General features: G+C 51.6%; 1 protein-coding gene across 2 annotated transcripts; it reads right to left on the bottom strand.

The window, feature by feature from the left end:
- Window positions 1-239: 239 nt before the first annotated feature.
- Window positions 240-20074, bottom strand: MTHFSD (methenyltetrahydrofolate synthetase domain containing). 2 transcript variants are annotated; one of them, XM_069456300.1, is made up of 8 exons: window positions 20053-20074; window positions 12835-12938; window positions 11614-11727; window positions 8165-8278; window positions 6717-6807; window positions 3922-4034; window positions 3499-3624; window positions 240-724 (listed from the first exon to the last, which is right to left on the bottom strand). In XM_069456300.1, exons 1-8 carry the CDS (start codon window positions 20066-20068, stop codon window positions 263-265), a joined length of 1140 nt encoding a protein of 379 aa, XP_069312401.1. In that variant the 5' UTR covers window positions 20069-20074; the 3' UTR covers window positions 240-262. The 2 variants fall into 2 exon arrangements, with proteins under 2 accessions (XP_069312401.1, XP_069312400.1); XM_069456299.1 differs by lacking the exon at window positions 11614-11727 and adding an exon at window positions 11468-11581.
- Window positions 20075-21155: the final 1081 nt, after the last annotated feature.

Here is a 21155-nt window from a genome sequence, read left to right as displayed (position 1 = left end):
CCTCTGGACTCTCTGTCCCTCCAGAGAAACAAACAGGCTCACGGACCGGGACAAACCAGAACCTGAGTTTACCGCACACACTATGGCCAGCTGCCCCTGCTCACAGGCGACTGTGCCGTGACTTCCTGGGAAGAACTGAGACTGAGCAGCTCACACAGCAGCAGTCCCGCCACGCAAGCTCTGCGCTCCACAGGAACCAGAGCAACAGGCTGTCCCACATCACATGAGGGTGATGTCTGTGCACCCCCAGCCATCCACCAGGTCACTTGTCCCTTTGCTGCCTGGCCAGTGCCACCCTCAAGGTGTCGGTGCCCAGGCGCAGGCCCTGCAGGCAGGAGAGGGCCCGCTGAGTGGAGGCTGGGTCCGCGTAATGGAGGAAGGCCCCGCGCCGCGGCCCCTGCCAGGTGAGCCGCAGAGGGGCTGCGCCAAGTTCGCGGAGCGCCCTCTTCAGGCCACTCACGGTAGCATCCTGGGGGAGGTTCCCAACGTAGATATCTGAGGCACCTGGGGCACCTTCTCCCTGCAGGGAACCAGGGGCTGCTCCCACGGAATCATCCTCCAGCCCAGGCATGTGCTGGGGTCTTGTGACAGTGCTTGGAGGAGCTTTCTGGTAGCTGCTGGGGTGCCGGGGCTCATCCTGAAGGGTGACATCCTTCCCAGCCTGCCTCTCTCGCTCGCGGAGCCTCCTCAGTATTGGGATCTTCTCCATCATCTCACAGCTGATCTGAAAAGCAAAGCAGTTCCAGCTATTCCCAGGATGTCCAAGGGGACAAAGTCACGCGAGGGGCATCTGCTGCCCACACTCATACAAATCTCGACCATCCACCACGCTGCACAAACAGGGATGCCCAGCAGTCCCACCTGGCCCTCGGAAGAGAGGGGAACCCACTGTCTTAAACAGAAGATGTCGCCAACCTGTAGCCCTGAGCCCCCACCCCAGCTTCAGTGAGCCCTCTGCATCATCTGCCCCATGGGCCACGGCAGCTGCAGGATGGGCCTCCACTTCCTAGAGGCCCAGGGAGGAGAAACCGAAGCTGGGACTCCTAGGCAAGGCCTCTTTCCCAGAGAAGAAGATAGGTCTGAATACAGAGTAGCACACAACAATTAAACGTTCTACAAAACTAAATAGTTCAACCAGTATCGATGTACTCATTGCATTCAGAATAATACATGACTTAGAGCAATGGTTCTTATCCTTGGCAGGGCGACAGGGACCTTTGTGAGGAGCTGGGGATCCTTCCAAAAATGACTCACCCACAACTCTGTGCACAATTTCCCAGGGTTGCGAAAAACTTTTCATGGATCTCCAAATTACAAGAGGTGCACGGGCCCCAGGCTAAGAATCAGGAAATGAGAGTGATATTTAAAGAAACACAAACCTCCAAGAACAGTCAAGTGCCCTCTCGAAAACCTAAAGGCTCCTAATCCTCTCTAACTTAACCCCCGGTTCTCTCTCTCAGTGCTAAGGAGAAAATGATCTCCACTTCAGGCAAGGCCTTCGCTTTGGGGCCAGAGTCCTGTAACTGGACACTGCCGCACTCCCGGGCACTGCGGCGTCAGAGCCTTGGCAGGTGACGGGCACCTGTTCTGGTCTTGTGATGGTAAATGGACTCGTGGTCACCACAGAAAGACTCTACAAAGAAAGACTTGCTCCTTCTAACTCTTCCCAGTGCTGAGACACCAAGGAAAAGCCAACCACATCCATGCCATGCACATATCAAGGTGCAACTGCTCTTCTAATCAAAAGGAGGTTTTACTCCCTGGGCCCTCTGCTGTTCTTTTGAACTGATTTGCCACAAGGCTACCAAACTCACAGACTGGGACCATATTATAGAAGCTCTGGGTTCCAGCGAGTTCCAAAGATGATCCAAGTCCAACCAACAGAACTCCTCCCCACACCTTTACAAAGGCAGAACCCCCATTCTGCCTTCACTAAGAGTTCAGATTTTCGTGTAATTTTGGAATACTGAAAAACAGGTGTAAACTGGTCATACCTCGATTTTCAAGGATTTCTTAAGCTACTAGATGATGAAGTTTGAAACCGTAAAGACGGTGAGTATGGCTGTGCGTTCACCTTCCAGAACCAAGAGCCCCTCGACTCTGAGCACAACAGCAGGAGCCGCAGGCCGGGGCATCTCTCGGGTGGGGGCACCGCCTGGTGGACACCGCGCTCCTGGCAGGGCCCACCCGGGAGCTGCTGCAGCCCAGGCTCCCGTCCTCGAGTTACCGTAACTCCCACCTGAGTCTGCAGTGGCAGCTCGCGGCTCCCTGGGGCACAGGCAAGTGTTCCCAGACTCCACACTCAGGCCTCTGCAGCAGAATCCAGTTTTAAAACGCGTGAAAGAAAAATGTATCCTCTGTGCACGCCAAGGGAGCTGCTTTATCGTGAGCAGCACACACACAAACTAGGATCACCTGAAGAATAATGAAAATGTTTTAACCATACATTATGAACTCACTGGAAACCACAGCAATGGCCCCAGCCTGTGCAGGGGCGTCCTTAGAATGGAAACGCACAGCATTTTGGTCTCTAAATTCTCACCTCTGCCTCTCCAGAGCATGTATGGAGTGCTGTGTGACCAGATTCAGACACACCAGGCAGAACATCTACCGTGGAAAGTGTTTATCACATTTACTGTTTATCCACTCAATACTGTGGATTACAAAAGTAATACATGCTTTGGTAGAAAATTGGGGGGAGTAGAAAATAAATCTAAAGTCCCACCTTCTAGAGATAACTGCTAACACACTGATATATTTCCCTCCAGTCTTTTCTCTGCCCTTCGACACAATGAGAATCCCAAATTGCATATCAAGCTTATGTAATTTTATGTTGTGCTTTTCCTACTTTATACCATGAGCATTTTCTCATGCTGTTAAAATTTTTTAAAAGGCTGCCTGCGCTTAAATTGTTGACTTTTCCTCCTTATTTTAAGCTACTACATTCTGGCTGTTGCCAGCCGAGACACCATTGTGTAACCTACAGGTTGGCCTGTGGGGTCAGGCTCCTGTTGCAGACTAATTTGGAGGTAAAAATCGCACAGGCACAAACTTAGAAGGCTCATGCCGCTGCCTTCTACACAATTCAGCTCTGCCTGGAGATGCAAATGTGCAGTAAGAAAATCTGGATTTTTAAAAGGAAGACTGAGGAGAGACGGCCACACAGATCATAAGGGGGGGACGTAAAACTCGTAAACATGAAAGGCAGCCGGCAACGGGAGCTGTGCGGCGGCAGCCTCCTCGCCAGTGTGGCCCCTCCTGTCATCTGTGAAGGAGAGCTTGAGCCAGCAGCTCACCGGGATCCCAGAGGTTTATAAGGAGGTTCCTGGGGCTGGGCCTCAAGATCGTGATTTAGTAGAAAAATGCTCAAAAGCTCCACAGGCGACTCCAAAGTGCAGCCACACTGGGACCGAGCAGCTGCCGTGGCAGACAGAAAACACTAGAAAAGGGGAGGAGCCTCTAAGCTATAGGCCAGAGGTGGCCGAGGCGATGACCCACCTTGGACCAGGTGATCCCTGTTGGCTTCGGGCGCTCACAGCCCGTGGCGATGACTCTGGTTGGAGTGAGGACGTAGTCGACCGTGATGTCGTGACCCTCAAGGAGTGCTTCTGGGATGTCCACGACCTGGTCCAACACAAGGGGGGAAAGGGGCTGCTGGGACAGGGCTCCAGTCGCGTGCACTGCTCTGCTCTGCTCAGCAGGACACACGAGGCTGGTGAGAGAAGCACTCCCAAATCCACGCTGGGGCTGAGGCTCAGCTGCTGAGCCACTAGCAGGTCCCGCCCTGGCCCATCAACATGACTCACGGCACACTCGCAACCCAGCACAGTGCCAAGGCAGATGATCCGAGTCTCTCCCCACACCCCCGGGCTCTTGGAGGAGCCTGGCAGGGGCCCTGCTCAGCCCGTCCACAGCAAGCACCTGGCAGTCATGGACGATGGTGACCACTGGTGTCTCCTCGCTGACGGCTCCCATGGACACCATCATGGCGTATTCGAGATCAGCATACCCTTCTCCTTTCCCGATTCTCCAGCCTGAGAGACAACGGTCAGAGTCAGGATCTCTGTGGGTCTGGGCCATCACCGTGGAACGCACTTTCCATGAGGTCACAGTGGAAGGAGAAACTCGAGCCCAATATCCCTGGCTTGTCCACAGAGATGTCCAGAGGAGCCCCACAAGCAGTCGCCCACAAATGCACTGTCAGGCGTCAGGACCAACAGCATGAACATGTACAGAACTTAAAACACAATGACGTGAACACTGAACCCTTTAAACATGTCACAAAGAGAAGCTGAAGTCGCATTTATGCAAGCTGTTAGCAAGACTCACATTTAACAGTAATGAAAGAGCAGTTTTTAAAAAGACTAAGAACAAATTCTTACTAAAAGCAAAATCTTTTTAATCTATTGACCTTAGAGGGAAAACAAAAACTCTTAAGTCAGGGATATACATGAAGACACAGCCCTGTCACTTAAAAAGCACTGACTAGTCCCCCAGTTTATTCCCACAGTGCCGGAGGGAGGGACAGTGTGGGCAGTACTGATGCCATTTGTAAATTCATAAACGGAACCAAAACCAAAGGATTCCCTGAACCTGAAGGGAAGCTAAGAGCAAGCCTGGGTTTGGCAGCCCCAGGCCAGCCCACGGTGCAGCCAGACAGGAGCGCAGAGCCTTCCCGCTCCCAGCAGGAACTGAGACTGCTCGGCAGGACGCTCGAGGCGCTCAGACAGACGCTGGCTTCTGCGCCGTGTCAGCACCACTGCCAGGAGCACCCTGGCCACTGCTGACTCGTCTTTCTACGGTGCAGATCTGACCGTGCGACTTTGACAATTAAGAACCTTCAACTGCATGCAAAGAAAGGACAGACGGCAATTCAACAGAAAAACAGCAAAAGATGTGAACAGTTCACGGGAAATGACAGGCAGCTGGGCAGTGAACACGGGAGAGATGCCCCACTTCACTCCTGCTGCAAACCAACCAGCAAACAGGGCACCACGGCTCACTGTAAGGCGCTAGAACGTAAGAAGTGTGGTAACTCCAGCCGTGGACAGGGAGCAGGGACAGAGGCCGGGCATACGCTGTTGGGGACCGCAAGGGAGCAGCCTCTCTGGCGGGCAGTCTGGCGACCTCCATCAAGGTCTGAAGTCCACCCTTCGGTGTGGCAATCCCCTCCTGGAATCTTCCCGGGGACAGCTCAAAGCTACGCCTGGGCCATCCGACAGAACATGCCTCACTCTAGCGCCATCCGTGAGGGCAAAGACCAAACCAAACTCTTGAATAACTAGCAGTTTATGCGCCCACCAGGCCGGGCCGGGTTGAATCATCACGGCACGTCCACACGAGGAACACGTGAGGGGAGCAGTCGGCCCGTCTGCACTAGCAGGCGAAAACCTTTGACACCGTTACCAAAAAGGCACCCAGCTCCGTGCGTGCCCTTGTCCCTTCCGTGAGTAGGTGAAGGGTGAGTACAAAATCTACACCCACAGCACAGACGACACAGTGTCTCACACGCGTGCTGGTGCCTACGTGAGTCCACACTAGGGACCCTCACAGCGGGCACCTGGGGAAAGGCACTGGGAGAAGGCGAGGGGGGACCTTTCCGTGAGACTCAACTGCCCACACAGGCACACAGTCAGTGGCTACTTTACTACTGGCACGGGGACAAACGATGACACGTAAAAACCAATGATGACACTGAAAAACAGTTTTCTTCTTTATACCTTCCTGAACTAAAAAGGAAAACTCCCAACTATCCTTTTCAAGAGGAGACCTTGGTAAATAACCCACAGCGAAAAGACCAGCCCGAGTCCCATCGCCTGGCCTCAAGGCCTCTGAAGAGCCAGCCCCAACCTACCTGAGGGCCAGGCTACGTGGACTCACTGTCCCTTCTGCCCGCGAGCCCTTCAGGCCATCTGCCTTGACAATGCCCTGTGTGCGAGACCCAGCCCCGAGGCCACTTCTGAAGCGACCCCCTGCTCCAGGCTGGCGGGGCCCCTGGGTCTCTCCCCTGACCCCCACTCCTGCCGGTCCTGACTCGTCTCCAGCACCGAGCACAGCCCAGCTCCCGCGTGTGCCCCGCCCACGCACGGTGGCACACAGGGAACGTGGGCTCGTGGGTACCAACCCTGAAGGCACAGCTAAGGCACCTGGCACTGGGAACACACTAAGAGCAAAGAATAAAGAATGACAACATCCCACTCAGAGTGACGGCTGGGAAAAGAGCACAGGCTGCAGGTGGAGACAAGAGGGGGTGGCGTGGGGACCCGGCCTTCTCTGCAAGGGCCCCCTGGCCATGTGGCCTGAGAGCAGTCTGCATCACCTGCTGCAGGCAAAGCACCAGGCCGAGGAGGTCTGAGGGCCACACCGTGTCGTGCAGGGGCTGCCGCTGCATCATACAGCACAGCACAGAACCTGACACTTTCCCCCATGCTGGAGTCCCTCCAAGACCAGCTATTTACTGACACACTGCAAATAAAGTCAGCTCCAGTTAACTTAAAAACAGAGGGAAAATCTGTCACTGCCTGAAGAGTTATCTCACATTATTTTTCCTGCAAAGAAAAGTAAAAATACTGCAAAGGTGTTGAGTTGGGTCCAGGCGGGGGAGGCACGAGTCCAGAAAGCAGAAATCCCCACCAACTTCCAAAAGACAGAGACCAGGGAGCAGTGAGCTGCAGGAGCAGCTGCCACATCGAGGGGCTCCTGTTTTGTGATCTCACCTTTTTCAGAAACAGCGACGGATCCCACCACGACTAAATCCACGAGGACTCTGGAATCCAGGCCTACGGGTGTGCTGTAGCTCCTCACCCCCTGCGCGTTTAGCACACAGGACATGGTCATTTATTCAATATAAAACACTGAAGGCCATCATGGTTACGTACAGAACACTTCTAAAACCTTACCTAGTCCACCAGAACGTACCCACAGCGTACCCACTTATTCTACCTACTGGAGGCTGCATTTACAGAACAGGGAAGCTGAGGATGTTCGTGATTCTATGATTCTTATAACACCGTTTACAAGTGAATGTAGGGGAAAAGTCACTTAGTCCCATGTCCAACAGCAGCTGATCATTCCACGTGGCCTGAGGCCCTGTCTGCCGCCAGCACACAGACAGGACGAGCCCCTTACAGGGTCAGCGTATGTGGTTATTCTGGGGTCACCCAGCAGTCACAGTGCAGGGGTTGGCCCCCGGCCCTGCCCCATGGGAGAGCCTGTGTTTCCCTAACCCCACAGCGGCCTGGGGGCAGCGGCCTGGGGGCAGCGGGCTGGGGGCAGGCACCCGCCAGCCACAGGGAGCACGTGGTTTGCACTCCTGAACTCTGACCATAACCATGGCTTCTTCTTATTTTTCTACCTTTATTTTTCCTTTGCTCCTTTATCTACGTATATTTTATTTTTTTACTTTATCATACGTATTTTTATAAGCCACAACAAGTTCAGGTTTTTGGAATAACACAAGGTACCAATAAATAAAAAATAAAACATTCAACTTTTATACATGAGGCTTAAGTGGCAAATCCCTTAAAGAGGAATATCTTAAATTGTCTGATTTTTTATTCTCAGTAGATTAGAAATCAAGTGACCTAGAGTTTACTTTAGGATTCTTAAAAAAAGTCACCAAATTATTTCTTTAGCTGTAAAATACAAGACAAATTTTATTACAATGCACCCAAATATATTTACACACTTTGATTTTACTAGATTGTGAGGCATTCAAGAAAATCTTACATATCCGATTGTCAGCAATTATTAATTTAGAACTGGGGAGGCAACGTCCAAGTGAACACATTTCTGAAATTCCATCCCGTCTGCCCGGCTGCTCTGGGCCGTGTGGCGGACACAGGCGGGGAGTCAGAAAAGGCTACGCGGTAGGCAAGGGTACCCCAGGTTGACACTCGAGGGAGCCAGAGTACCAGACAACTTGCTTCACCTCTTCTTACAAAAAGGAATTTATAATTTCCTAACTTGGTGCAAAATAGAAACTGAGTTACAGAAATGAGTTTTTTTACTTGGCTCCCTTAGTGACAAAACTGCTAAATAATTTCATGACATCTCTGTTCATTTGGCTCTGTTGACAATCAATTTCATGATGCTATTTTACGTTATTCCAACTCATCAGAAGTCTCAGCAGAGAATGGTTCTTTCCTTGGTGAACAGTGCTTACCTGAGAGGTGGCGCATTTTCTCAAGATGTCTTTAGTTGCCCCGGGGGGTGGTGTGATCTTATTAAACAACCCCGTTCTCAGTCGTGGTGTTGGAACCAACAATGTTTTTTTACTCTAAAGAAAAGACAATCAATAAATTACAAAATTAAATTTTACATGGGACTTTCTTACATGTTTTTACCATTTCAGGAAGGGAAGCAAGTTACTGCTACCTGCATTTTTTTGGTGCAGGTAGTAGTGTGCCAAGGAAATCACTTGTTTGCAAATTGCTAATTACGTAATACGTGGGGGTCAATTTCACTTTAAATTACTACTTTGCATTGCTTACTACAAAGAGGCGGGTGTTTATTAAACTTGCTAATTCTACTTTGCTTGCCATTCCAAATTATTATAGGCAAAAATCAATAATGCAGCCCAGTTTGGGCTGCGGAACGAGGGTTGTTACCTGCTTCCCAGGGATTCTTAAACCCACTGAAGTTTCCAAAAAACACCCAGAAGCCTGTAAGTGCCAGAGCACAGGGACCAAATGTGCTGGTGTTTCCCATCACTACGTCCCCATGCCCAGCACAGAGGACGAAGCAGACTCTCAATGGCTTGGTTGTTTACCTAACCCGGATGAGCGAAGGGATGCAGACGGGAGGAGCTCAGACACCCGCCGTGTCACCGGCCGCACTCCTCTCCCCGGCCGCTTTGGCTAACTCTTGTCTCCGTACCGAGACGGCTTTTGATTTTGAGCTCTGAGGGGCTGACAGGTAAACCTCACACACGTGAAGACTGGCTCTGGGGCCAGAATTCTGCCTTTGCCACGACTGATGTGAATTGATACTCCACCTGTGTGTGTCTGGTTTCAACTGTCACGTGGGAACAGAGACGGCTCCTACAGGACTACTGAGAATTAAATAGCACAGGGAAAACGTCCAGACAGGCCTGTCTCACACGCAGCCACTGTCGACCACTTTCCTTCACTGCTGCTATGACGACTGTAACTTCCAGTTCACTGGAGTGACTCACCGACTAGAAACCTAAGGCTTACGAGAAGCCGCCCTTCTGCCAAAGCCTGCGTGGAAGCCTCTCTTGGGGCTGAACAGCAGCAGACAAAATGATCTCTTGTACGAGCTGATTAGAGAGCCAGAGCAAGCTCCCTGCAGTGCTCTTTCGTCCCTGTAAAAACACTTTCTGGTATTCACTTTACCACGCAGTGTGGCCGGTGCCCCGTCTGATCAAGGCGTCTCAGGAGCTTGACCTGACACCAGCAGTGGAGAACTGCGTCACCACACAGCCCGTGTCAGCACGAGGCAGAATCCCAGAGATCTTGTGCTGTGACATTCAGGACCAGGGTCACATTAGCAGCAGCAATTTGTTTTAGGAAAACACCACCAACCGTTACAATGAATTAATGGGGTCATTTGAATGTTACTGCTTTTATAGCTTTGTTTATATTTAATTTATATGCCGATTTTTTTTTTTTTTTTGAGATGAGGTCTTGCTCTGTTGCCCAGGCTAGAGTGCAGTGGTGTGATCACTACTGCCTTCAACTTCTGGGATCAAGCAATCCTCCCGCCTCAGCCTCCTGAGTAGCTGAGACTACAGGTGCACACCACCATGCCTAGCTAATTTTTAAAAAATATTTTGTAGAGACAGCGTCTCACTATGTTGCCCAGGTTGATCTCAAACCCCTGGGCTTAAGCAATCCTCCCACTTTGGCCTCCTAAAGTGTTGAGATTACAGGTAAGAGCTACCGGGCCCAGCCTATTTTGGTTTTATAGTTGCATAAAAGCTCTAAGTATTAAAATGTATATCAAGTTTTATGTTTATACGGATTAAATCAGATTATAATAAATTCATTTAAATCAACCCTGGGGAAGGTTTTTTTTTCCTTGAGAAGGGGCCTATGTATTTGAGAAACAGTGTTCTAATTTATATATTTGGGGGACACATTTGTCAGATTTCTTACTTATGATTTATCACATTTCAAAGACTTATATTGCAAATGTAGCAAAACTAATTAAATATGTTGTAATCTGGCCAGGCACGGTGGCTCACACCTGTAATCCTAGCACTCTGGGAGGCCGAGGTGGGCGGATCGTTTGAGCTCAGGAGTTCGAGACCAGCCTGAGCAAGAGCGAGACCCCATCTCTACTAAAAATAGAAAGAAATTATAGACAGCTAAATATATATATAGAAAAAAAATTAGCCAGGCATGGTGGCACATGCCTGTAGTCCCAGCTACTCGGGAGGCTGAGGCAGGAGGATTGCTTGAGCCCAGGAGTTTGAGGTTGCTGTGAGCTAGGCTGACGCCACGGCACTCACTCTAGCCTGGGCAACAGAGTGAGACTCTGTCTCAAAAAAAAAAAAAAAAAAAAAAGTTGTAATCTTTCTCTTCTGAATTGAGAATGGCTCAATGCAATGATTTTTTATTTGTTTGGGAAGTAAGGAAATTAAAAATTGTTATAAAAGTATGTCTGGATTTAAAAAGTTTAACGGTTTTGAGAAAAACATTTCCAGCTCGTTATCATGGTCTTTCTAGTATTACAGCATGACATAGTAACAAGTGACCATTTGTCATTAAGAAGCAAAGGATTCTGGCCGGGCGCGGTGGCTCACGCCTGTAATCCTAGGACGCTGGGAGGCCAAGGCAGGTGGATCGCTCGAGGTCAGGAGTTCGAGACCAGCCTGAGCAAGAGCGAGACCCCGTCTCTACTAAAAATAGAAAAAAATTATATGGACAACTAAAAACCTATAAAGAAAAAATTAGCCAGGCATAGTGGCGCGTGCCTGTAGTCCCAGCTACTCGGGAGGCTGAGGCAGGAGGATCCCTTAAGCCGAGGAGTCTGAGGTTGCTGTGAGCTAAGCTGACGCCACAGCACTCACTCTAGCCTGGGCAACAAAGTGAGACTCTGTCTCAACAACAACAAAAAAAAGCAAAGGATTCTGAGTACAGTAAACTCTTAAGCATGCTTGTTTCCAATGGCAACATGGTATGTCCTCTAATTTAGCTCCGACTCCTCAACTCTGAGACACCACAGGTTCTGCCTGGTTCCTCTCTCTGTGCAGGTGCCTGAATAACATTGCTTAGAACATCCTTTATCTCTAGCTTAGACACATGCGGGACTTCTAACTGATTGCATGCCGAACAACTGACAGATTCCCGGACTGTGCTTGGGAAAAAGACCACGGGCACATTCTGCACTGGAGGGAGGCGGAAGCACTGATTTCTCCACCAAGGACTGCACACATTCACCAGCCCCCTGGAGAACGTGTCCCCCTTGGTGGCCAGGCCGCGGCTCAGGGAAGTGGGAGTACCTGCAGTGCCAGCAACCGAACGCCTTCCAGAGGTTTGTCAGGGTCCACTTTAACTTCCTGTGCTCTGGCAAAAACTTCTAGGTCTCTGATGTTTTGGCAAGCCCGATAAGACCCCTAGGCAGGCAAACAGACAGAGTTGCACTTACTTCAAGGACGAAGAAGCGAGCGTTTTTCTGGGGAGCATCGGGATTGACTTTAATGGTTCTGGCCGTTTGGAAGGCCTGCAGGCGCGGGAGGTGCTCGGCGGCACGAGAGGCGCCCTGTTTCAAATGCAATGGCGTGTTACCGAGGACCACACATGCGTGGGTCCACTCAGCCTGAGCAGCCTGGCCCGAGTCTCACCCAGACAGGAAGGGGCTCTAATTCTAAGACAGCACCTGACAGCCATCCAAAGAAACATCTGAGGAAGTTGTCAGGGCAGAAAGGGATTTGGGAAAAGGAGACGAGCCCCAATTTAGTTTTTAACGGAAACGAAACCCCACTGGTTCACTTTTAAAGATTTCTCCACGATTCTGTGCATCCTTCATCTTTTCCCCTGTCCTTCCCGTATCTCTCGCTGGGTAATAAGCACTTAAACAAAACACAATAACCACAAAACCAAACCAAAGGAGACTTAGGGACAGGACAATCTTGGGACCAGCTCAGCTGAGGCCCAGAGAAGGGCTGGAGCTAGCTGTGGAACAGCAGGTGTGGGACGGAAAGCCCAGTCAAACCAGGGTGTTGGGCAGCAAATGGCCGAGTCCTGCCAGCCTGATGGGGCATTTTTGAAAAGTGCTTTTTCTTTGTCTCTTGGAAAATATGCGTGCTGAAGATTATGAACTGTTGTATCTTTCAAGCAAACTCTTTTTCTCTCAACACTATCAAAACAGGCATCTTTGATCGTCTCGTATTTTGAGCAGCTGGGAAACTGAGGCCCGGCGTGCCCGGAGACTGGCAAGCCATTCCTTTCTTTCTGAAGGCACGAGTGGCTGGGCTTCCCTCCCAGAGCGCATTCACTCCACAGTGTTCTCAGGGAGGCCAACTTTGGGAAAAGGTGTCACAACAATAACATGCTTCCCACCAGGATATTTTACTTTGTATCAAAGGGAAAACAGTAGCCTTAGCACCACCCCCCCTCCCCCGAAAGACACAGCTACCCACCCTGCACAGAGAGGCAAGAGGCCCGAATGAAGGGCAACACGATGAAGGATGTCTCTGAACACTGAGGATGCCGCGGCCAGATGGTTTTGATTTCACACCACTACTCAGATTAGAATTGTGAACAGAATTCTAATCCACCATGAAGCAGTATGGCAACCGTATTACTAATGTTGTTTATTTGGGAACATCCTGTTTTCCTTTTAAGTACTCCAGAGGTGCTTCAGTACCTTAAAGTTGGGAATCCTGTGATGGACAGGTCGGGGAAAGTCAGCTAAATCTTGGGATTCCATGTAGTCCCAAATTTGTTCTCGAATGTCCTGTTTGGAGACACCTATGGGAACAAAAGTGTTGTGACTTATTAATAAGAGAAGGAATTCCACGGTGCATGCAGTCTCAGACCACGCTGCACACCCTCAACCCTCCACACCCGAGCTTGTGACCACGCCAGACCAGATCCAGCTCTGATCTCTGTAAGGCCAGTGGCGGGCACCCCTCCCCTCCCTAATGGAAAAAGCAGCAGCCCACGAGACCTGCTGAGAACAATGCCCGCAGGGCCCAGCTAAGTTAGAGAACGACCACACCTGGACGGTTACCCTGATAAGGGTCTCGGTTCCTGGAGTCCACACATACCACCGGCCTATCCAAAAACCTTACATTTGGTGCCGAAATGCAGGAGGGGCGTTTGGCTGCGCCACCCCTTTCCGCGAACTCTCGCATTCCGGACCGGGATCTCCGCTGACTGCCTTCGAGTCCCTGATTGACGACCTCGGCCTGGGTGAGTCACCCCGTGTTATCCCAACCTGGATCCCCCACCGGGAGCCTCTGTTCCCTCCAGGAAACTGTTCCCTGTCCGTTAAACCGTGGGCCCACATCGGAGGCTCCCCCGTTCCAGGCGCTGAGGCTATTCGGGGACGGCTGAATTCCTCTCCCCCCTTTCCGTGCCGGCACACCAGTCTCGGGCGGAGACATCCCCCCAGACTTTTGCTGTCTCCATAGCCAGGAAACTGTTTCTGGCTGTTTCCCCATCCGGGTTGAGGTGACATTGATAACCAAAATTCCAAAATTCCCCACGAGACGCCCCTAGGGTGACTGCTGGCCAATCTGAAGGCCCTAGATTTATACATCCAGTCCACGCACCTCATTCTTTATTGCAATACTGCCTGGCCAATGTTTAAATTGGACAATGGCTACCAATGGCCTGAAAATGGGATTTTCGATTTCAATATTTGGCAAGACCTTGATTTTTGTCACAGGAATGGCAAATGGTCAGAGATCCCATACGTCCAAGCCTTTTTCTGTTTGCGCTTCCGTCCTTCTCTCTGTCTGACCTGCCACCCCGCACAGGTCCTCCTTGCTCAGGGTCCCCCACCCCCCTCCACCTCTTCTCCCTCTAACTCTCCACCGGGCGTCTCCTCAGATGCCCTTTCTGCTTTCTCCGATCCACCTGACTCTCAGCTCTCCCTCACTCAACCTCCACGACACCCGGATGCACCCCCTCACCCTTCCGCGCCACCCAGCCACTTGCCACCAACGTCTCCCGTCAGCCATCCCACTCGCTCTCACACAAATCCCTCGGACCAGCCCTCCTGTCCGTTATGGGAGGTGGCGGGCACCGAGGGCGTCTTACCGGCACATGTTCCCTTCTCCCTTTCCGACCTCTCCCAGATTAAAAGCGCCTGGGCTCCTGTTCTAATGATCCTCCTACATACACCAAGGAGTTCCGCTACCTAACACAGGCATATGATCTTACCCGGCATGACATTTTCGTCATACTCTCCTCTACCTTTACCATTAATGAAAAGGAGCGCGTCTAGGTGGCGGCTCAGGGACACACTGACCAGATCCATCTTACAGACCGATCCATGCTGGTGAGGGGGCTGAAGCCGTTCCCTGCGAGGAGCCCCACTGGGACTACCAACCAGACACCCCCACCAGCAGGGACAACAGACAGCGGAGGGACGTTACAGTGTGTCCTCGCCGGCTTCCAGGCCGCCACCCACCGTGCTGTAAATTATGACAAGCTTAGAGAGATCACTCAAAGGGCAGACGAAAACCCCGCGGCCCTTCTCAGCCAACTTACAGATGCCCTTATCCAGTGTACCCGCCTGGATCCTACCTCCCCGCAGGGACTACTGTCCTTACAACCCACTTTATTACCCAGTCCTCCCCTGACATCAGAAAGAAACTCAAAAAGGCAGAGGAGGGCCCTCAGACCCCTATCCAAGACCTGGTGAACAAGGCATGTAAAGTCTTCAATTCCCGAGATGAACAGGCAGAGGCCCAAAGGGAGGCCCATGTCCACCAAAAGGCACACCTGCAGGCCCAAGCCTTGTTTGCAGCCCTGAGGCCGGCGGGACCCTGGAAACGATCAACCTCATCTAAGGCGACCAGCCGCGCTCCGCCAGGCACCTGCTTCAAGTGAGCCAAGTGGTGCCGACAGCCACGTCCACCCACCACGCCTTGCCCGGTATGTGGTCAAGAGGGACACTGGAAAAGTGACTGCCCCTCGGGACAGAAGTCCAGAGAGTCAGTCCTTCCATCCCTAGACCTGCCGATGGCAGCTTTGGGTCCGGGTGCTGAAGACTGAAGAGGCCTCGACTCGGTGACCCCGATAACCCTCGCCGAGCCCAGGGTAACAATCAAGGTAGCGGGTAAGGCAGTGCCCTTTCTGGTTGACACGGGGGCTGCCTACTCTGTCCTGCCTTCTTTTTCAGGCCCTACTTATCCTTCCCAGGTGCCGGTTGTGGGTATTGATGACAATCCCTCTCGACCCCCACCACTGGTCCCCTAACCTGTCTAATAGATGACCATCCCATCACCCATTCCTTCCTTATCATGCCCTCCTGTCCTGCTCCACTATTGGGAAAGGACTTACTAACCAAGCTGGACACCACCCTCCACTTTTCCTCTGGGGCCTCCGCCCTTCTTCCTCTCTCTCTCTCTCACTCTCCAGATTCCTCAGCTCCGCCCACAGCCTCTCCCGCCTTACCAAGCCCTGCATACCCTCTCTCGCCTGAACTGGTAGACCCCCAAATTTACGTTAAGAAATTATGTAATTTTGTCTAATTCAGAGGTTGTTTAGAAATTGATTCAAAGCATGAATTTGGAGGGAAAAATAAAATCAAGATAGAAGGTAACTAGTAAGGTGGAGAAAAAGATGTAGAAAGGCTATGAACACAGAAATGTATTTTTGTTAAGAAAGATCAGCGAGAGAATGATTTGGTGGAGAAGGATCTTGTGTAGTGACTCTTTGTCCTAGAACAGAATGGCTGGTTATTTGAGTAAGAGGAAATGTAGGACAAAAAGAAAGCCCAAGCATGTCGTAGATGGTCTGTGTAGGTTGTGATGGAGTTCGTGGAAGGAATTTACGAAAGAATTTTGTGTATGGTTGAGTTGGCTATAATTAAAGGAGAAAAGTTTTGGTTAAAATCACAAGATATTCTTGAAATCCTGGTTTGCTCTTAATGAAACCGCAGAAGTGTTTTAATTCTAAATCTACTGACAGCCGAAAAAGGAGGGCCCTGCATCTTCCTTCAGGAGGAATGCTGCTACTATGGCAATGACAGCTGTCTAAACCTACTGTCACTTACCTTGGACAAGTCTCACCCCCACTTCCCGTCATCTCTGTTAATCACCAGCAGGGCCTTTTCGACCTCCAGCCTCCCACCACTGCTGAACAAATTCTGTCCTTCCTCGGGTTTGTCGGTTTCTTCCGACACTGGATCCCCAGCTTTTCTCTCCTTGCCGAACCCCTCTATGAGGCAGCACGTGATGCCTCCGCTGGCCTGCTGTTAAACCCTCAGGCTGTCTGCCGCGTGTTCCTACAACTTCGTGACTCTCTCTTACAAGCACCCCGTCTAAGACTCCCTCATCTCGAAAAACCCTTTTATCTCTACATGGATGAGCACCAGGGCCTGGCCCTCGGCGTCCTCACCCAACCCCTGGGACCTTCTCCCATTTCCACCCCAGTGGCCTACTTATCCAAACAGCTGGACACCATGGTCCGTGGCTGGCCGCCCTGTCTCCGTGCCTTAGCCGCGGCCACTGCTCTCACCAGGGAGGCCCCTAAACTCTCCCTGGGACAGGACTTACATGTGTTCTCCACCCACCATTTATAGGACGTTTTAACTCGCCACTCTTTAGCACTCCTCACCCCGTCTGGACTACAGAAATTCCATCTCTTATTTATAAAAATCCCACTATTACCTTGTTTCAATCACCAATCTTAAACCCCACTACTTTACTTCCCATTCCATACCTCACCCTATCCTCCCATTCCTGCGCTGAGATAATTGAGGCCTCTGTTACCCCCAGGCCCGACCTGTCAGACCAACCCCTCCCTGGGGCAGACTTAACATTGTTTATTGATGACAGCTGGGTCACAGGGGAGGGCGGCAAACGCAGGGCGGCCTATGCCAGTCTCTACCTCTCAGGTAATAGAAGCCTCCTGTCTTCTGGAGGGCACCACCTCCCAAAAGGCAGAACTCATTGCTCTCACCTGAGCCTTACACCCAGTCAAAGGCAGGATTATAAACGTTTACACAGACTCCAAGTATGTGTTTATGACAGCTCACTGCCATGCTGCCATATGGAGAGAGTGGGGCTTTCTCTCCACCGAGGGCTCCCCTCTTATTAACGCCACCCTCACCTCCCATCTCCTCGAGGCCCTTCAGTTACCCGCCCAATTAGCTATCATACACCGCAAGGGACACCAGACGGGTCCCCTGTCACTAAGGGAAACAACCATGCTGATACTCTCGCCCGCAGCCTAACATCCCCGAAACACCCTAGTCCGGCTTCTTTTCCTTTCCATTCCTTCCCTCCAACAGCCTTCTCGCCCAAGGGGGATCAACCACCACCCAAGGTTGGGTCCTTCTTAAGGACGGCAAGCTGGCTCTCCCTAAGGCACAGGCCCACTCCTCACTTCATGTTGACACTAAGGGCCTCTCCCACTTCTTACAGCCTCTATTTTCACACCCTGCCCTATATTCTCTCATCAAAACTGTTTGCTCGGACTGTGACATTTGTGCCTCTGTTAACCCTCAAGGGGGCCTCAAACCCCCTGTGTCCACCCACCAGATGCGTGGTCACCTCCCCAGACAAGACTGGCAGGTCCATTTCACTCACATGCCGCCTCACAAACGCTTTAAATATCTTTTAACACTGGTAGATACATTCACGGGTTGGGTTGAAGCTTTCCCCACTGGCAACGAAACTGCTGGAGTTGTAGCCTCCACTCTCATCGAGGAAATTATTGCTCGCTTTGGCCTTCCTTCCTCCATTCAGTCTGATAATGGCCCTGCTTTCATTTCTAAAGTTGTTCACCGTGTCTGTGAGGTGCTCAATATGCAGTGGAAACTTCATGTTCCCTACAGACCCCAGTCCTCAGGAAAGGTCGAAAGGCCTAACAGATTAATCAAAGACCACCTCACCAAACTCACTATTGAGACCCGCCAATCATGGCTTGACCTTTTGCCCTTAGCTCTCACCCGGATCAGGGCAGCCCCTCGGTATCCTACCTATCGTAGCCCTTTCGAACTCACATACGGCCAACCTTTTCTCATTAGCCAACATCTTCCAGCCCAGCCCCCGCCTTTGGCCTCCTATCTCCCCTATCCTTCTCTCCTCAGGCAACTTCTCCATGCCCACGTGGACACGTGGACCGATATCTGCCTCAGCTGCCGGAGACTGCCTCCGCTATCTCTAACACTGGTACACAGCCCAGCAACTCAGAGAAATGCTGTTACTACGTCAACAAATCCGGCCTGTTTCTCCAACACCGCCTGCAGGAATTATCCAGAGTGACACTAAATCAGATGCTTCTTTCACCCCTACTCTCCCCTTCCAGTCACCCCTTTACCAGCTGACTCTGGCCCATAGCCCCCACTACGCCCCTCAAAAGCAGGAAGTAGCCAGAAAGACCACGGCGCCCCATTATCACTAAAAGGCCCAAATGTAAGGCCGGTGGCGGGCACCCCTCCCCTCCCTAATGGAAAAAGCAGCAGCCCACGAGACCTGCCGAGAACAATGCCTGCAGGGCCCAGCTAAGCTAAAGAATGACCACACCTGGACGGTTACCCTGATACAGGTCTCGGTTCCTACAGTCCACACATACCACCAGCCTATCCAAAAACCTTACGATCTCAACATCAAAAAATCAGGGTTAATGATACAAGAGAAATTATTACAGTCCCAAAACAGAGTAAATTAAATAACCCAAGTGTTTAACCCAGTTCTGCTAACCCTGTGGCAGTAGGCGAATGAAATACAACCCAAGCCACGTAACCAGGCATTTCCAGAGTCCGCACCGGGACACACAATTCTCTTGAATTGTAAAGAAACTGTAATCTCAGTCTATTCAGCCTTGGTATAACTGTGATTAGTTTATTCTTGCTGTAAGTCACATAAGCTTGTCTTAAAACTAAGTGATCTGTGTGCCAGCTATTATTTTGGATTAGCAACTACAATTCCCTTTATTAGGGGGAAATCTTTTATTCTCTATCCAACTTTAGAAATGCATTGTTAGGCAACAAATATACTTTAAACATCTGGGGCAGTACCAACAAATAAAATTTGCATTAACCATGTGCTCTTCTTGGAGTAGAGAAACATAAATGTTAGTTTCCAGTTAAGCAGGAGAAACATAAAATCAGCATATTCATATGAACATATTTTAAAATATTTACTGAATTTTTGGTTTTGCTGGTCCAGGGATATTATCGTACTTGTACAGAAGCTTGTTTCAAATCCCTCCATCTACTACCTGATTTATATTCCTGACAACACAGTGTACGGCCAGCATTGTGGATTATCAAGCAAAGAGTTCACGTGTGGCAATCACTATTACCACTCCGCTGCGTTATCGCCTGCGGTTTACTGTACTGTTTCCAGGCTGCACAGGTAGCAGGTGGGAGCGGATCTGTTCGTCACGGTTGCGGCACCTCGATTTAACAGACCGTGGCACACCTGAGCATTAGCAGTACCGGGTCCCCTCTCTGCCAGGCCATCCTGCCATCGACTGTCCAGGCTCTTCCCCACTAGAGGGTGATCTCAGGCCGGGGCTCTGAAGGCTCTTTAGCGCCCAGAGCAGAGCCTCGCACCGACGACCTCCGAAAGCATTTGTCGAAGCGACAGCGGCCAAGCGCCCTCCGCGCATAGATTAAACTGGCTTCCATTCCTGCCCCTGCCTCAGTCTCCCCCGAGCTCACGGGGCTCACAGTGTCTGCAGGTGGCCCTCCTGGCTCTTCTGCCCGTTACCTTTATTCTTCCCGACGTCTTTACTGGGAATCCGTGTCCGAGCCTGCCGCCGGCTCGACCCCGGACCCCGGACCCCGCACAGGCCCCTCCGAGCCCCCAGCCAGCCCCGGGGACCTCAGGGGCTCCTGCCCACCTCTAGGACTCTCCCGCCCCGTCCGCCAGCCCCACAGCCCCGCCGCGCCACTCACCCTCCCTCGGCTCCATGGCGCCGCCGCCACTGCGCGCCGCCTTCCCCGGCGCAATCTGGCGCGGAGTGACGTCACCCGACGCGCGCCTGCGCACTGGAGGGGGCGGAGGCGCAGTGGAATTGCCTCGGGGTGCGCATGCGCATGTAGTATGGCTGGCAGGCCGAAGGAACCCGCGTTGGGGAGGGTCGAGCGGCTCTCGGGCCTTTCTCCTGTGTGTTGAGCAAACTCTAACAGGAGTTTTGCCAAGCCCTCGGGTTACGGACGTGAACCAGTTCTTGGCCTCTCAGAGCCCACTTCTGATTCAAACACACCCCACCTCCTCCTCCAGTCCCCAGGGGCCGACTCCTCCAGGAAGCTGGCCTTGTTTGCTCCTCCAGAGCGAGATCCTCTCCTCTAAGACTGCAGACACTCAGGTGCTCATACCTGGGTGTGCGGTCGTTCAGCCCTGCACTTCTTCAGAGTGTCCAGTAGATGGAGTGTGTGGGCCAGCCCAGCCCCTGGGTGACTCCTGTGCGTGTCCCAGGCCACCCTTGGAGAAACACCCTTAGATTCTTACCTTGATCTCTGGAGCTCCTCAGCAAGGAAAGAACGTGGCAGCCTGCGTCTGCTCGTGTACACCGCTCATTCATGCCGACCTGAGGGCCAGCGAACGGCTGGGGAGACCAGGCTGCACAGACATCCGAGTCCGTGCCCTCCCAGGCTCCAGGCCAGCGGGAGAGCAAACGGGACAATCTGGCTGTGCATCGTTCACGCATTAAGAAGAGGACACCCCTCCTCCCCCCAACGCGCACACAAATGGGCAGGGAGGACCAAGCCACTGGATACCACTCCCTGATGAGTCCATGCATGCCCTCAGCAATGTGCCTAGTGCGTCGTAAGCACTCAAAAAGTGGTTGCCACCTTTCAAAATGATATTTCCAGTCCTTCATAAAATCCTCACAACAAACTTGTGAAATAGACAAAAGCATTGAAGACCCGCTTTACAGATACGGACACAGCAAATGAGGTTTGGGTGTTTGAGCTTAGTGCCTTAGGCGTCATATCTAAATATAATTTCTGCGACAGCCCTCAGAGGCAAACACACCTCTTGCTCCTCCTTCCCC

Source organism: Eulemur rufifrons, chromosome 23 (assembly GCF_041146395.1).
Source record: "Eulemur rufifrons isolate Redbay chromosome 23, OSU_ERuf_1, whole genome shotgun sequence".
Lineage (NCBI taxonomy): Eukaryota > Metazoa > Chordata > Mammalia > Primates > Lemuridae > Eulemur > Eulemur rufifrons.
Note: the sequence above shows the minus strand (reverse complement) of the source record. Positions and strands in the feature narration are given on the sequence as shown.

Coding starts and splice junctions, on each gene's coding strand:
- MTHFSD (XM_069456300.1), bottom strand. Junction 11,728..12,834: donor ACAGGATTCCCAACTTTAAG/GTACTGAAGCAC, acceptor CATTTGAAACAG/GGCGCCTCTCGTGCCGCCGA. Junction 725..3,498: donor CAGGGATCACCTGGTCCAAG/GTGGGTCATCGC, acceptor TTTGCTTTTCAG/ATCAGCTGTGAGATGATGGA.